The sequence below is a fragment of the Nomascus leucogenys genome, chromosome 12 (assembly GCF_006542625.1).
Source record: "Nomascus leucogenys isolate Asia chromosome 12, Asia_NLE_v1, whole genome shotgun sequence".
NCBI classification, from domain to species: Eukaryota; Metazoa; Chordata; class Mammalia; order Primates; family Hylobatidae; genus Nomascus; species Nomascus leucogenys.
This window is the reverse complement of record NC_044392.1, coordinates 85,553,223-85,571,056: the sequence shown is the minus strand read 5'-3', so window position 1 is coordinate 85,571,056 and position 17,834 is coordinate 85,553,223. Positions and strand designations below refer to the sequence as shown.

Here is a 17,834-nt window from a genome sequence, read left to right as displayed (position 1 = left end):
TTGTGCAGTGCATGTGTATATATATGTATATACACAATGAAATATTGTTCAGCCTTAAAAAAGGGAATACTGCCATATATGACAACATGGGTGAGCCCAGAGGACATTATGCAAAGTGAAATAAGCCAGACACAGGAAGAAAAATACTGTATGGTCTCACTTACCTGTGGAATCCAAAAAAAGCTGAATAAATAGAAACAGAGAGTAGAATACAGTTACCAGCAACAGGGAGGAAGAAGAAATGGGGAGAAGTCGGTCAAAAGGTACATATTTAGAGTTAGGTAGGATGAATAAGTCCAGAGATCTAATATATAGCGTGAACTATAGTTAATATTATATACTGAAAATATGCTAAGAGAGTAAATTTTAGGTGCACATAATACATATACTCATGAAAAGGGGTAACTGTAGAAGGTGATGGGTCAGTAAATTTGTGTTTTGACGGTAATAATCATTTCACTATATGTATGCATACCAAGACATCATGTACACCGCAAGTATATACAATAAAATATAAATTTTAAAAATACACAGCCATAATAAGATTTACTTTTCTCCCAAATTGTCTTAACTAATGGAGTTGTTTTTCACAATTATCACCCTGTAAGTTTGATGGCTCTTTTTTAGTAAATATATCTATAAGATATATTATAGCGCTAACAGCATTCTTTTAACTCTGTTTTTCACTTGCTGATATATCACTTGATCTGTTTAGAAGATAGGAAAATGTTTCACTTTTCCCTTTATTTGTTTAATTTTTCAAACTTATTTTTTTAATAGGATCGGAAACTCCATGGTACAGCTCAGCAACTGCTCCAGGACAGCAAGACAAAAATAGAAGTCATACGAATGCAGATTCTTCAGGCAGTCCAGACTAATGAATTGGCTTTTGATAATGGTGATGGAATAAATTGTCCTCCTTCTTATGAGCATAATGGTGCTAAATAATCTTATGTAGGAACAGGGCAGTGGTTCAAAGTAAAGAGGGAGGAAGCATTATTATTACTATTTTTTTTTTTATCTTGAATTTTAGACTCTTCACTTGGATAGATGCTTTCAGATATTTGGTCCTTATGTTTCAAGAAGATATTGATCTAGAATGTATCTCTTCATTTAAATAGATTATCAAATACTTAGAATCAGTCTTTATTTTTTAAAAAATCTGTTACCTGTTTAAGAGTATGGCTTTGTTTTTGTTTTGTTTTGTTGTTCTTTATTTTTAATTCCAGAAGAAATCTTTACAGCTAGTTGCTAAGAGTAGGAGTAGAAACTTTCAGTCTCCCCATGTTACAATATTTGGATATCCTTCAGCTCTAAAATCTTTTTTTCAGATTTGTAATTTAGATGTGTAATGACAAAAATGAAAGGCTCTGAATTTCAATATCATATCAAATATTTTTATTTCAGTGTTTATTGATGTAAGGACTAAATTATTGTAATGTTACAGGAATTCATTTCTTTTCATGATTTTAATCACTGCAAATTGGAAAGTCAGATAAATGGTGCAATTAAAAATTTTTTTTCCCTTCTAGCAAAACCTGTGATAAGTCCTCTTGAACTTCGGATGGAAGAATTAAGGCATCATTTTAGGATAGAGTTTGCAGTAGCAGAAGGTGCAAAGAATGTAATGAAATTACTTGGCTCAGGAAAAGTAACAGACAGGAAAGCACTTTCAGAAGTAATTTTAAATAAAAATTTTTATTTGGTTTAATAAATACATTATTCAAAGTATGTGATTATTTAAGTGACAACAATTGTCTTTTCCCTGTGCAAGGCTCAAGCAAGATTTAATGAATCAAGTCAGAAGTTGGACCTTTTAAAGTATTCATTAGAGCAAAGATTAAATGAACTCCCCAAGAATCATCCGAAAAGCAGTATTATTATTGAAGAACTTTCACTTGTTGCTGCATCACCAACACTAAGTCCACGTCAAAGTATGATATCTACACAAAATCAATATAGTACACTATCCAAACCAGCAGCCTTAACAGGTATGTATTGTATATCCGTTTTTTGCCTGTATTTTTGTCTATAACTGGTTCTGATTTAATAATTGAAAGAAAAACCTGTGCATAGATTTTTTTAATTATGATAAGATACACATAGAATAAAATTTGTTGTATTAACCATTTTAATTTTATTGAATTTGGAAGCATTTACTGTATTCACAATATTGTATGACCATCACCACTACCTAGTTTCAAAGCATTTTCATCACCCCAAAAGGAAACGCATACCTGTTAAGCAGTCACTCCCCATTCCCCCTTCCTCCCAGCTGCTAGCAACTACTGATTGTCTGTCTCTACAGATTTGTCTATTCTAGATATTTCATATGATAGAAATTATATAATTTATGACCTTTTTTGCCTGGCTTCTTTTACTTAGCATATTGTTTTCAAGGTTCATTCATGTTATAGTATGTATGAGTACTTCACTCACTTTTAATGTCTGAATAGTACTCCACTTGTGGGAATATCCTAAAATTCAAAACTTTTTGTGCACCCAACGTGATGCTCAAAGGAAATTCTCATTGGAGCATTCTGGATTTGGGATTTCAGATTTCCAGATTAGGGATGCTTAACCGGTAAGTATAATATAATATAAACATTCCAAAATCTGATATACTTCTGGTCCCAAGCGTTTCAGATAAGGAATACTCAACCTATACTATATTTGATTGACCTATTTGTCAGAGCATATGAATTCTTTCTACCTTTTGACTGTTGTGAGTAGTGCTGCTATGAACATCTATGTGCAGGTTTTTGCTTGAACATCTGTTTTCAATTTGAGGGTATATTCCTAGGAGTATAATTGCTAGGTCATATGGTAGCTATATCTAAGATTTTGAGGAACTGTCAAACTGTTCTTCACAGCATTTACATTATTTTATACTTCTAACAGTAATGTATAAAGTGGGTTTCAGTATCTCCAGATCCTCACCAACAGTTATTATTTTTCTTTCATTCTTCTTTGATCATGTTCTAATAGGTCCATTATTGGAAGTATGGTAATATGTCTAACTATTTCTGTAGAACTGTCTATATTTCTCCCTTCAGTTATGTAAATTTTTGTTTCCTATGTTTGTGGGCTCTGTTGCTAGGTTCATGTATGTTTACAATTTTTATATCTTCTAGATGGATTGACTCCTTTACCTTAACTCCTTTATAATGTCCTTCTTTGTCTCCTGTAACAATATTTAATTTAAAGTCTGTTTTGTCTGATTTTATAACAGCTACCCCTACTTTGTTTTGGTTTTGTCTTTGGGTTCAAATGAGTCTCTTTTAGATTATTTATTATTGTATCCTGTTTTATAAGATCCATTCTGTCAGTCTTTTTTGTTTTTAATTAATTTTTATTGAGACAGAGTCTCACTCTCGTTGCAGCCTCCCACTCCCAGGTTCAAGCAATTCTTGTGCCTCAGCCTCCCGAGTAGCTGGGATTACAGGCTAATTTTTGTATTTTTAGTAGAGACGGGGTTTTACCATGATGGCCACACTGGTTTCAAACCCCTGGCCTCAAGTGATCTGCCTGCCTTGGTCTCCCAGAGTGCCGTGATTACTGGTGTGTGCCTCCACATCTGACCAGTGTTTGCTGTTTAATTTAATAGTTTAAGACAATTAATCCAGGTAAGGTTGCATGCACCTGTAGTCCCAGCTACTTGGGAGGCAGAGGCAGGAGAATTGCATGAGCCCAGGAGTTTGAGGCTACAGTGAATCGTGATTCCACCACTGCACTCCAGCCTGGGTGACACAGCAAGACTCTGCCTCTAAGAAAGAAAGAAAGAGAGAGAAACATTTAAAGTAATTACCAATAGGATGTAATAATCCTCGTGGTAACTACTGAGAGGTAGGTTAAATTTAATAGGTTTATAGCACAGTCCCCCACAAAACTGCCATCACTTCATAAGCAAGCAGCAAACTTAGAGTTTCCAAGGCTACATGCACTCCTGACCAACTGTCTACAGATTCCAGGATTTCTACTAGCATCTCAGCTCAGTAATTTGCAGGAACAAATCATAGAACTCAGGGAAGCACTATACTTAGGATTACATTTTTATTATAAAGGATACAAATTAGGACCTTCGTGGCTCACTGCAGCCAAAAGAAAATGAAGGGGGAGTTCTGAGAGGATCTCAAACATAAACCTTATGTGTCCTTAGGATGTATCACCCTCCTAACACATCAATGTCTGTCACCAACCAGGAAGTTCACTTGAGCATTGGGTGTGCAGAATTTTCATTGGGGCCTTGCTACATATGTGTGATTGAGTGAATCATTGGCCACATGATTGAATTCAATCTCTAGCCTTGTGCCCCTCCCTAGGTCAGGAGGTCAGGCTGATACGTGGCTCACAGCCTCAACATCCTAAAGATATGATCATTCTTTCTGGCATGGCCAGCCCCTATCCTGAAACTGACTAGAGGCCCACCATGAGTCACCTTATCAGGTGTGGTCTGAGGTATCCACTATGAATAACAAAGGCACGCCTATCACTGGGGGAAATTCCAAAGGTTTAGACTTAGAAGCTGTCTTCCAGAAACCAGGGACAAAAACCAGCCAAATTATTATACAACAAAAGGGCTTATTTCTGTCATTTTGCGGGTTTTTTTTTTTTTTTATAGAAGTGTTTATCTTTTTTTCTCTGAGTTCTAGTACTACCTTCTTTTGGTTTTGATTGAATTTTTCTACTCTGTTTTTATTTACTTATTTTTGAGACAGGATCTCTCTCTGTTGCCCAGGCTGGAGTACAGTTGTATGATCATAGCTCACTGTAACCTCAAACATCTGGGCTCAAGCAGTCCTCCTGCCTCAACGTCCTGAGTAGCTAGGAGTACAGGAACGTGCCACCACACCTAGCTAATTTTTAGTTTTTTGCCAGCAGTGGGGTCTCACTGTGTTGCTCAGGCTAGTCTCAAACTCCCGGCCTCAAGCCATCTTCCCACCTCAGACTCCCAAAATGTTGGGATTACAGGCGTGAGCCACTATGCCCAGCCTCTACTCTTACTTTTCTTATTCCTTTCTCGCTCCCTTTATGAGATAGATAGATACATATATTCTCCCACCTCAGCCTCCCTAGTAGCTGGGAGTACAGGTGCCCACCACCATACTCAGCTTATTTTATTTTTTTTGTAGAGACAGGGTTTCTCTGTGTTGCCCAGGCTGGTCTTCAAATTCTGGGCTCGAGCAGTCTGTCTACCTTGGCCTCCCAAAGTGCTAGGATTACAGGCATGAGCTACTTATGCCTGGTCTTTCACTAAATCTTGAACTCCTCACAGCCACTCACCTTACTTCCTCTGTAGTGTTGCCTTTTCCAGAATGGTCATATAGTTGGAATCTTACAGTATGTAGCCTTTTCACATTGGTTTCTTTCACTTAGTAATATGCATTTAAGTTTCCTCCATGTCTTTCCATGGTTTGATAGCTCATTTTTGGTTTTGTGCTGAATAATACTCTATTGTGTGGATGTACCATAATTTATTCATTCATTCATTTACTGAAGGACTTCTTGGTTGCTTCCAGGTTTTGGCAGTTATGTATAAAGCTGTTATAAACATCCATGTTCAGGTTTATTATTTTCTTAGTGATTACCCCAGTGATTATAACTAATGTCCTAAATTTATTATAATCTTATCTTTAGTAGCCTACGAAACTCTGACTGTGCCCTTGTTTTATTGTCACAAACTCTCTTTATGCACCATATACCGATTAACATAGGCTATAAATATTGTTTTATGCATTAGTCTTTTAAATCATAAAGGAAACAAAAAGAAGAGTTACTTAAAATACAGAAATACTGGCTTCAGGCCAGGCGCGGTGGCTCACGCCTGTAATCCCAGCACTTTGGGAGGCCGAGGCGGGTGGATCACAAGGTCAGGAGATCGAGACCATCCTGGCTAACACGGTGAAACCCCGTCTCTACTAAAAATACAAAAAAAAATTAGCCGGGCGTGGTGGCAGGCCCCTGTAGTCCCAGCTACTCAGGAGGCTGAGGCAGGAGAATGACGTGAACCTGGGAGGCGGAGCTGGCAGCGAGCCGAGATCGTGCCACTGCACTCCAGCCTGGGCGGCAGAGCGAGACTCCGTCTCAAAAAAAAAAAAAAAGAAATACTGGCTTCTGTATTTACTTATGTAGTTAATTTTACCTGCATTTGTCTTCCTTTCTCCCTCCTTCCCCTCCCTCCCTCCCCCTTCCGCCCTCCCCTCCTTCCCCCCTTCCCCTCCCTGCCCTCCCTGACACCCCCCCCACCCTGCTCCCCACCTGTCACCTCCCCCATCCTTCATTTCAATCTAAAAGACTTCTTTGGCATTTCTTATGGGCGGGTCTCCTAGTATCTACCTCCCTTAGCTTTTGTCATCTAGGAATCTCTTTATTTTCTTTTTTGAATGATAGTTTGCTATATATATAGAATTCTTGGCTGGCAATTTTTTTTTCCAGCACTTAAAAAAATGTCCAGCCGGGCACAGTGGCTCACACCTATAATCTCAGCACTTCAGGAGGCGGAGACGGGTGGATCACTTGAGGTCAGGAGTTTGAGACCAGCCCGGACAGCATGGTGATACCCCATCTATACTAAGAATACAAAAATTAGCCAGGCATGATGGCACATGCCTGTAATCCCAGTAACTAAGGAGGCTGAGGCAGGAGAATCACTTGAACCCAGGAGGCGGAGGTTGCAGTGAGCTGAGATCATGCCACTGCACTCCAGCCTGGGTGACAGAGTAAGACTTGGTCTTAAAAAAAAAAAAAAAAGTCCTCCTGCTTCCTCCAGGCCTTTATGCTTTGTGATGAGAAATCCACTGTTAATGTTACTGAGGATCCCTTTTAATTGATGAGTTATTTTTGTCCTGTTGCTTTCAAGATTTTCTTTGTCTTTTCACAGTTTAATTATAATGTGTCTTAGAGTGTATCTTTTACTTTGTCTTTTCACAGTTTAATTATAGTGTGTCTTAGAGTGTATCTTTTTGAATTTATTCTACTTAGATTCTTTGAGCTTGATGCGTAGGTTCTTGTCTTTCATCAGATTTGGGAAGTTTCCAATCATTTCTTCAAATGTTCTTCTCCTTCTGAGACTTTGATTTTTGCCTACATTGGTGTGCTTTATGGTATTTCTCTTAAGACTCTGATTTTCTTCATTATTTTTTCTTTCTGCTCTTAAGACTAGACAAGTTCAGTTGATCTACCTTCAAGCTGGCTCACTTTTTCTTCTGCCTACTCAAATCTTGTATCGAACCTCTCTAGCAAATTTTTTCATATTTGTTATACTTTTCAATTCCAGAATTTCTGTTTGGTTCTTTTTTATAACTTTTTTTATCTGTATTGATGTTCTCTATTTGTTGACACATCACTTTTCTTGTTTCCTCTAGACATTTGTCCATGGTTTCTTTTAGATTTTTGAGCATCTTAATTTAGTAAGTCCAACATGTCTTGACTTCCCCAGGGTCAGTTTCTGTTAATTTCTTTTTTCTGTGAACTGACCGTATTCTGTTACTGTGCTTGCTTCATAATTCAAGTACTTCCTTTCCTTAGTGTACTTACTCACAAATCAGATTCTACTCTTTCCAAAGATTTCATTTTTCTGCTATATGTTGAATGTAGTTGTTTGCCTAGTAACTTTTATAATCTGTTTTGTAGAGACTATTCTTTCTCATGTATTACCCCTGAGGTGTCTATTTCATTAATATATTGTAAACCAAAATAAAATTCTAAGCCACCCAACCAAATGAATGGACCCCTCCTCACAGCCAATGGCATTCTAAAGTAAACATGAAACACTAGTTCAGGTCGTGCTGGGAACGGGTGGTTTGGACATGCCTCATTATGCCTTCCTCTCTTTGGAATTCAGGCACTGCAGACCAGCATTAACATCAAAACAGAGACCTTAAGACTGACTGAACAGACTCTTTCAGTAGATAAGAAACATTTACAGTCTCTTCTTTCTGAAGCCTGCTATCTGGAGGTTTCGTCTACAAAATGAGAACCTGGGTCTCTACAACTCCTTAAGAGCACTCTTACAATACTCCCTTGTATTGATTCCAGGTCTTTAGATAAACTCTGTCTACCAATTGCCAATCAGAAGATCTTTGAATCCACCTGTGACCTGAAAATCCCTACTTCGAGTTGTCCATCTTTTCTGGACCCAACTAATGTACATTTTACATGTGTTGATAGATGGCTTATGTCTCCCTAAAATGTACAAAACCAAGCTGTAACCCGACCACCTTGGGCACGTGTTGTCAGAACCTCCTGAGGCTGTGTCATGTATGTCCTTAATCTTGGCAAAATGAACTTCTAAATTGAGACCTGTCTCAGATACTTTTTGGTTTACTATATAGTGGTCATCTGGTGTTTCAACAGACATTTCCTTTAATTCCTGAAGAAGAAAAGATTGCCCAGTCTTTGCAGCTGGGCCCTGTGCTTGAGCACTCACCCAGACACTTTACAACTCTGCATTTGCTTTGTGCAGAGCTTGAGAGTCAACCATAGGTGAGAGCTTAGGGTGTTCTTAGCTCTCTTCCAAGGATGCCTCTTGCTTGCACCTAGCCTTCTAGTTTCCCAATAATATGTAGAAGCATTGCAAAGTCTTTTATTCTCCAAAGCATTTCCTCTGTTAGCTTTTCCTCCCAGTTTCTTTGGCTTTTCTGTTGTTTACCCCAACTGATCCACTTTTTCCTTAGTTTGCAGAGACTGGTTCATTTGCCTTCCATTGTTTTTGACAGATGCCCTCCACTTAGCTGTTCTCTGCCTTCAAAGGTTTTCTTTTTTTTTTTTTTTGAGACGGAGTCTCGCTGTGTTGCCCAGGCTGGAGTGCAGTGGCGTGATCTCCGCTCACTGCAAGCTCCGCCTCCTGGATTCACGCCATTCTCCTGCCTCAGCCTTCTGAGTAGCTGGGACTACAGGTGCCCACCACCACGCCCGGCTAATTTTTTGTATTTTTAGTAGAGACGGTGGGGGGGGTTTCACCATGTTAGCCAGGATGGTCTCGATCTCCTGACCTCGTGATCCGCCCGCCTTGGTCTCCCTAAGTGCTGGGATTACAGGCATGAGCCACCACGCCCAGCCAAAGATTTTCTAGTTACGTGAAGTAATGGCAAGCTGTTGGTGTTAGTATTTTAGGGAGCTCTCAGACAGGTCAAAGCAGGTGACCACAATTATTTGAGAAAAAGATCTTCTCTGCTCCCTCCTTACAGCAGGCTGCCATCTTCAATACTGCCCCCAAGGTATTGGGAGTTAAGGGAGGGATGAGGCAAAGGTAAGTGAAAACTCCACAGAGCTCTCCAGAGTGTCCCTTGCTTTTTGGATTTTGATTAAACATTTGCTTATTTTTAGTAAACCTTTGAATGTTTTCCAGAGTCCTGATAAACTCAATTCTAAAAGTTTCTATCAGTTTCTTTTTCTATTTCTGTGAAGAGACTGTCTTCGTACTTTTTTTTAGGGTTCATTACATGTATCTTTTTAAAAAACAATTTCACAAGGCCAGATTTATTAAAGGAATATACTTTATTCTGCAATTATGTCCATCCTAAATACCAGATACTATGTGATCTGATCTGTACCACATGAGGACTTTCTTACTCCATCATTTTCTCTGACATCACCTACGAAGGCTTCTTTTTTATGGACCATGTGAATATGACATATTTTTGTTACACAGACTTTCCAGAATCCTTTAATTTTCTTATGAATATTAATGCCAACAAACCTTAAAATTTTTGAGGTTATGAAAGTGTTCTTCAATATTGCATAGCATACTATCACATTCTGGTTGTTAAGAGTATCAGTAATCAGTTTTATTCTGTGTCAAACTTATACATCAAAACATGAAGGACAAATTTACAGTTAAACTTCGCTGTTGCCACTAATTAGGATCAGTCTAAATGTGCAGTTCACAAATTGACTGCTTAAATCTGAGGCAACCTGGGATACCAAAGTGAATTCACAGGGCCGCATCAGGATATTTTGTTTTTGAGGGATGCACAGCATTATCTGCACTTCCTGTAGTCACCATTCAGACTACTAGCTCAAGGTTGTTACAGTTTCAGGGTTAGGTGGAGCTACATTCCTTTCAGTGATGTTGTGTATTTATGAAACTGGGTTTTCCTCAATTGCTGTGATTTTAGTTTTTTTAAAGTGCTGTGTGAAATCAGTGTGGAATAGGAAATCAGTGTGGTCGTTTCCAAACTGATTCCAAAGCTTTAGAAGTTATACAGTGCCCAAAAGGAAGTAATCTTGCTTAAGAATGAAATGAAAATACTTTTTCTTTTTAGTTATATGTATTTTTTTTCAAATAGCTATTAATTTGTTAGGAAAGCAATCATATCCTGTGTTTGGACCTAACTGTTTAATAAACAGAACTATTAGATATATCTTTTGGCTTAGGGACACAGTTAAAAAATAGTTTAAGAAAACAGGGCACCATGAACTGAGAAAGCTTGGGAACCTCTGATCTAATTCTTTCATATTGATAACTATTTATCTTTCCAGTCATATCTGTGTAACTCCTATCATGAATCTTCTGTCACAAACTGGTTTGTGCCCAGTGCCTCCCCTACCCTGCTTAAATGTCTTTGCCTTAGTATTCATCTTCTTATATGTATTTTTAAATCAAAACTGGAATATAGACCTGTAAAGAGCAAAGACCTTGTCATCTACCTACATTTAATCCTAGCCTCCAGCGCAGGATATTTGATACATTCAACAAGTACTTGGTAAATAGTATCTGACAATTAGGCAGGGACTGTACTTCAGGCAAGGACTGTACTTCAGGCAAGGACTGTACTTATTGTCTACTAAGTTTCACCACTTTTTGGCTCAGTGCTGAACACATTGTTGATACTCAAGCATTTCTGAATGATCCATTGATTAAAATATGGTTGTCAAATATTTTGAAATTAACAATATTTCTAGAAAAGTAATAAAATCACATTTTAGAAACTCAGCTGATAATGACTGGAAATTTTTTTCCTTTTCTATTCTAGTCTCCTGTTCCCTCTTTTCAGTTCCTTCTTCCCCTGTTCCTCATTCCATTACTGAACTTTACTCAAAGTTGTATAAGTCACCAACCTAAAAAGAAGTATCTTAAAATTGTTAAGACATTTTTAAAAAATTCTTTAAGCTCCTACTGGACCATAAACTAAGTTTTCAGTAACTAGGGAGAGAAATAGTACTGACATTAATAGAAGACTACACATTGACGAAAGATGAACATGGATGAATAGTAAGAGCATTTGCTGTTCTGAATTTTTCACTGCCTGCTATTATTTGTGGTTCGTCTCATACTCCGGTTTCTTTTGTGGTTGTATGATTATACTACTGAAATTTGCCAATTTGTTGCTACTTTGAATAAGGTATAATTTTTTTGTTGTTGTTTTCTCTCCACGTTTTGAGAAATTTACTAGTTTTTTATAAGAGGATATTTCTGCAGAATTAAAAACAGTTGCCTAATCATACCACGATGAAATACTGAATTAATGAAATAGGTATAAAATAGTTTTCCAGACAGTTGAAAGAAATTTTTTAAAGCATTTACTTGTTCTAATGCAATTCATGGTTATTACTTCTGAATACCAACATTTACTTCTTGGATTTGCTTGTTTTAAAAATTTCATATTGTGCTTTATGAATGTGGTTTTAAGCTATTTCTAATGTGTTTATATGTAATTGTGTCACCTCATAAAGAAACTTCTAGATATTTAATAAAGAACTCCCTCTAGATTTTTTTTCCTAAATGAAAGCAGGTGTTGAGCATTGCCATGTTCTGATGTATTGAAATTACTAAAATATTTAATAAGCTACCATAGTTTGAAGTAGTGGCCAGATGTTTTCAGTTTCCCCAGGATGCATTTTACAGCTGAGCATTTACAGTGGAAGTTAGCTAAATTTGCCAGTTTAACAACAACAAAAAATAAGAAACACAACAAATTTTTTGAACTCAAAATGATATACTTAATGTGTTATCTCTGTACAGTAAGATAAGATTTCCACAGTCTAGCAAAACATTATTGACACTCCACCTCCCAACGTTAATAGCCTTATTGAGGTATAGTTTACATACCATAGAATTCACTCATTTTAAACATACACAGTATGATTTTTTTAGTAAATGTATATGCCTATTTCACCATCATCAGTAATCCAGTTTTTAGGGCAGTTTTATTGAGGAATAATTGACATACAAAAACTCTACATATGTTAAGTGTATGGTCTTGCTTTCATTGTTTTGCATGAGAGATCTCCTGCCATCTTAATCTTTGTTCCTCTCTACGTAACATGTTTTTTTCTGGCTACTGTTAGTGTTTCTTGTTCACTACTCGTTTTGAGAAATTGGATTATGGTGTGCTTTAGTATGGCTTGTTTCTGTTTCTTTTGTTTAGTGTTCGTTGAACTTCCTGGATACTTCTTGAGTTTATAGTTTTCATCAAATGTGGAGAATTCATGGCCATTTTTTTTTTCTAATACATTTTGTGTCTCCAATTCTTTCTGTTCTCTCTTAATGAGGAATTTCAATTACACATATATGGCCACTTGAAGTTAAACTCACAGTTAATATATGCACTATTCTTTTTTTATTCTCAGGTCTTTTTTTAGTGTCTTCTATTTTTGATCATTTCTTTGCTATGTCTTCAAGGACACTAATCTTTTCTTTTGCAATGTTTAATCTGCCTGCAGTCCTATCCAGTGTATTTTTTTTTTTTAATCTCAGATATTGCCATTTTTTAATCACTAGAAATTTGGTTTAGGTCTTTTTCATTTCTTCCATGTGTCTGTGCCACATTTTCAGTAGATTGACTGTTTTGATGTCCTTGCCTTCTAACCCTAACATTTATGTCAGTTAAGCCACTAAGCTTGTAATAATTTGTAACGCAACCATAGAAAACAAATACACCTGGTAGTCTTTGAGTAGATGGCAGACATTGTGAATTTCACCTTGTTGGATGCTGAATATTTTTGTATTTCTATAAATATTCTTGAGCTTTGTTCTAGGACACAGTTACTTGGAAACAATATGGCCCTTTTGGGTACTGCTTTTAAGATTTGTTATGTGAAACAAGCATCATCTAGTTTAGGGGTAATTATTCTCTACTGCTGGGGCAAGACGCTTCTGGATATTTTCTTCAGTGCCTCATGAATTGAGATTTTCAAGCCTGGCTGGTGGTAACAAACACTATTCCTACCTATATGCACTGAGTATTGTTCTTTCTAACTTTTTCAGTGGGTTCTTTCCTCTGCCTCAGATATTTTCTTCATAGGCAGGTGCTGATTAGTACTTTGATGAATACTTGAAAACCCTCCGACCATCTCAGGAGTTCTTTCTATGAACAGCTTTAACTGCCTTGTGAACTGTAGCTGCTTTGGTTTCCTTGTACTCTCATTTCTGTCTCTTCAGCTTGGCTCCGCCTGAGTTTCCGCCTCCCTGCACTGTGTCTTAGAAACTCTTAAGACAGTAAGCTGGAGCAATCTTAGGGCTTATCTGCTTCGTTTCCCGTCTCTCAGGGATCACTATTCTTCATTGCCTGATGTCCAGTGTCTTTAACCTTTTTTTCATATATTTTGTCTGATTTTTTTTTTTTTTTTTGGTAGTTTGAATTGGGAAGCTTTGTTTGTTACTACTTGGATAGAAATATATAAGGACTTCAGTGTTACTAAAAACAATTTAACTTTAAGTAAAATTAAGTAGTTATTTAAATTAATGGGACAACTTTTACCAGAAATATTCCTCCTAAAATGTTATTCATTGTACAGTATCTAAAATGTTAATACGGAAACATTATTTAAATTCTAGTATACTATGTCTAGCCCAAATAATGACAAAGCCATATATCCAGAGGACCTAACTCATAGTTCTTTATTTTCATTTTGAACACCTTTAGTATTTATTTACCTAAATAAATTGAAGTTATTTTATGTTTAATTACAAGCCATAATTTTTTGGCTAATTAAACTAACAGAGTGGAAAGATAATGTCATTTTACATCAAATAGAACACAAATGTATTTAGTTATACAAAAACCCTGTAAAGTTCTTTTCTGTGTTAACTACATAACTATTAAACATAGTTGCTATTCACATAGTGAGACTTCCTTATTTCCAATTTTCATGTGCCATTTTAATGGCATATTATTTAGCTTCATGTTTCTCCTCCCATACCTCTGTGAACATAGTTTATGTAACTTTTGTTTTATGCCCTATAGGCGGACAACTTTTGGGAGATGCTGTTCCTTTTTTTTTGGAGACAGAGTCTTGGTGGAATGCAGTGGCGCAATCTCGGCTCACTGCAACCTCTGCCTCTTGGGTTCAGGCAATTCTCGTGCCCCAGCCTCCCGGGTAGCTGGGACTACAGGCACACACCACCTCGCTTAGCTAATTTTTGTATTTTTAGTAGAGACAGGGTCTTACCATGTTGCCCAGGCTGGTCTCAAACTCCTAAATTCAGGCAATCCACCCAAAGTGCTAGGATTATGGGCGAGAGAGCTACCGTGCCCAGCCAGGAGGTGCTGTTCTTTTCTATAAAATTTCTTATAGTTGTCTAAAGAATTTGTAATGGTTTCTCTAATTAAAATAGGAAAGATGATAGCTACCTCACAGATCCTCTGGGAGAAGAGTTTTTGTTACCAGATTTTTTTTTTCTTTTTTTGAATAGGTAACAGATTTAGATTAAGGATTCCATAGATTAAGGATTGATGTTCTTATTTGATATTTATGTTTGCCAACAGGTAGTTTGGAAGTTCGTCTCATGGGCTGCCAAGATATCCTAGAAAATGTCCCTGGACGGTCAAAAGCAACATCAGTTGCACTGCCTGGTTGGAGTCCAAGTGAAACCAGATCATCTTTCATGAGCAGAACGAGTAAAAGTAAAAGTGGAAGTAGTCGAAATCTTCTAAAAACCGATGACTTGTCCAGTTCAGTAACCAGATTTTTAAAAATCATGTAACAAACTAAAGTGCTTATACAAGGGATTTATGAAGTGTTCAAGTTGGACAAAACACTTTAAAATTATGGTTTTTATAATTTAATTTAAAAATATTAAAACCTGTGATGTCAGGAAACAAAAAGGCAACAAATTCTATTTTGTTGAAGATACATTAGAAAACCGAATGACAAATAACATTAGTTCTTTTGGAAGAATGAAATATTGAGCATCACTCTTATGCCAAACTGAAGGTATACAGAAGCTATGAGACTGGTCCTTCTTGTAGAATCGTATCTTGATTCTTTTATTTTTCCTTATTTTTTGAGACAGTGTTTTGCTGTGTTGCCCAGGCTGGGTGCAGTGGTGCAATCATGTCTCACTGCAGCCTCAACCTCCTGGGTTTAAGTGATCCTCCTACCTCAGCATCCTAAGTAGCTGGGACTATAGGCATGTGCCATCATGCCTGGCTAATTTTTTTTTCTAGAGACAGGGTCTCACTATGTTGCCCAGGCTGGTCTCGAACTCAGGGGCTCTAGCTGTCCTTCCACTTCAGCCTCCTAAAGTGCTGGGATTATAGGTGTGAGCCACCATCTCCAGCCTTGATTCTTTTAATGATTTAGTGACACTTTAATAGTAACATTGAAATTTTGGTAATCTAACTGCTGATCCAGATGTGTTTACTGAGATAGTAGCCTGGTAGTCCACTGAGATGGGGGATGGTAGGGGTTGGTTTGAGGAGAGTAAAATGCAAGAGGTTTGGAAAGCACTGGGGAGAAATTCTGAAGTATAAGCATTAACTATATGTAGATGTATAACTGGGGGGAAAAGCATGTGACAGTTCAACCTACCGTAGAATACAAAAGTGAATTTGCCTGTGCTTTCCTGTGTAGAGAGAGAGGCTTTAAGAAAAATAAGAAAATAATTGTTTAAGGAAACAAGCTCTATAAATACCAGATATAGAAAGAAAAACTGATTGATATTCACACAAACACAGTGTGGCAAACAACTACTATTTATCTGTTCTTTCAGTCACATGCCAATGTAAACAAAAGAGATAGCAGTCACTATTTGTGTTTTTGTCAGACAATTTGGGAGTGCCTAGTAGGAGCGTATGTATATGTAAAACTAGCCATTTAAGATTCAAAAGTTTTAATATTGATTATGAAAAACTTTATTTTCAAAGGGTCTTAAGACTTTTATTGCTAATTAAACAGCAGTACTTGTTTTTTATAAAGGTTTAAAGTTTTTAAGCAAGTTTGTAAATTTTAATTACAGATGATGTCTGTGCTGTTTTGAAGCTCGATAATACTGTGGTTGGCCAAACTAGCTGGAAACCCATTTCCAATCAGTCATGGGACCAGAAGTTTACACTGGAACTGGACAGGGTAAGAGGACTAACATTTTACTTGAATTTTAATTATAATTCATTTTAAAGTGTTATATTTTTTAGAAGGCTTCAACAAGTTGTATTCTTAACAAGAATAAAAATAGAACTGAGATTTTTTTTTTTACATTTCTTATTCAATGAGTTATACATAAATCTACCTTAATATAGAGATGAATATCAGATTGCTGTAGGATCTTTCCATTTGTGTAGTAATTTGAAAATGTTTCATTCATAGCAAACTTAAAGATCAGTAAGGTGTAATATTGAAGCATATTGGTGATCTTAATGCACTAACAACTAAGGCGATTCTTCTGGCTCACCATGTGTAGGTTATCTTATTCGAGCTATATTTGAAATGAGCTATTAGGCTTGGTCACCCAGCCTTCTGTGTGTTTGTGTCTTTCAAGAATAATTTGAATAGCTAGAATTCAGTCTGTGGCCATAGAACCCAATAGAAGTTAACTTGGACCACAGTAGATTTAAATCCATAGTGATAACTTTTAGATTCAAATCCATTCATTGGGTTGTGAGAGGAAAATATTAAAACGTAATCGTAATTTTATCTAAAAACTAAGAAAGATACTAAACTTTTTTATTATTTGGTATTTAGGTTGATGGTACATATGTTACTCTAAAAATTAATTATGTTAATGAAAGCAGATTTACAGTGCTTAACTATGTGTGCTGTCAAAATGTTTTGGTGATTACTGTTCTAAGCCTCTACTTTTAAAACTGGGAAAGCATTCAATTTTAATTCTTTCCCAATTTTAAAAGTAGAGGCTAGAACAGTAATCACCAAAACGTTTTTAAAGCCTTCAATGTTTTGCAATCTCTAAAGTGGAGGTAAGAATGTAATACACAACTGTTAGGATGAAAAACCGAGAGTAGTGTATGTAAAATATCTTGCATTGCCTGGTACATTTAAGCCATTCAGGGGTATTCTTTCTTTTAGCCTGGGGTTTGAAGTATGGCTATGAATTTGAATATAATGAAAGGGGATTTGAGAATGGAGAACTAACTGGTTGAATGTCATTTCCTTTCATTTCGAGCCTATTTAAGGTAATTATCAAGTAATATCAAAATGAAACTTACTAAGAATTGTTATTAGAGGGAAAATGACTAGCTAGGAGATTTTTCTTATAACAAGGTTATTGTTAATAAAGTTTTATATTGAAAAGAGAAATTACAGGTAATTTAGAATCTTACCATTATTTTGTAGTTGAGGAAACCAAGATCCAGGTTAGTTACATACCAGTAAATTTCAGGACTGGTACTAGACCTTCAGTGTCTTAACTTTTACATGGATGCTCTTTTTCTCTCTGGTGATTTGAATGAGATAGAAAGATAACAGTATCACAGAGGAGGAAACAGTAGAAGATGAAGAGTGCCTGGAAGAGATAATACGATTTTAAATTACCTAAACTACAAGCTTAGAAAAATAAAAGACTGCGATAACTGTTGTTTGTTCTTTACCTACCATTGTAATCTTCACCTAAAAATGTTTTTCGCCTCAATGGCATCAGGCATTTTTCCCACTTT

The 17,834-nt window shown here is 36.6% G+C and overlaps 1 protein-coding gene across 3 annotated transcripts in view; it reads left to right on the top strand.

The window, feature by feature from the left end:
- PKN2 (protein kinase N2) overlaps nt 1-17,834 on the top strand; it is a 142,269-nt gene that overhangs the window by 74,638 nt on the left and 49,797 nt on the right. For 2 of the 3 annotated variants that reach the window (XM_030825100.1, XM_030825098.1), the window contains exons 4-8: nt 781-898; nt 1,533-1,678; nt 1,775-1,991; nt 14,712-14,897; nt 16,184-16,293. In XM_030825100.1, the coding sequence (XP_030680960.1) occupies nt 781-898; nt 1,533-1,678; nt 1,775-1,991; nt 14,712-14,897; nt 16,184-16,293 (777 nt within the window). The remainder of the gene's footprint in view (nt 1-780; nt 899-1,532; nt 1,679-1,774; nt 1,992-14,711; nt 14,898-16,183; nt 16,294-17,834) is intronic. The other variant, XM_030825099.1, reaches the window with a different exon arrangement.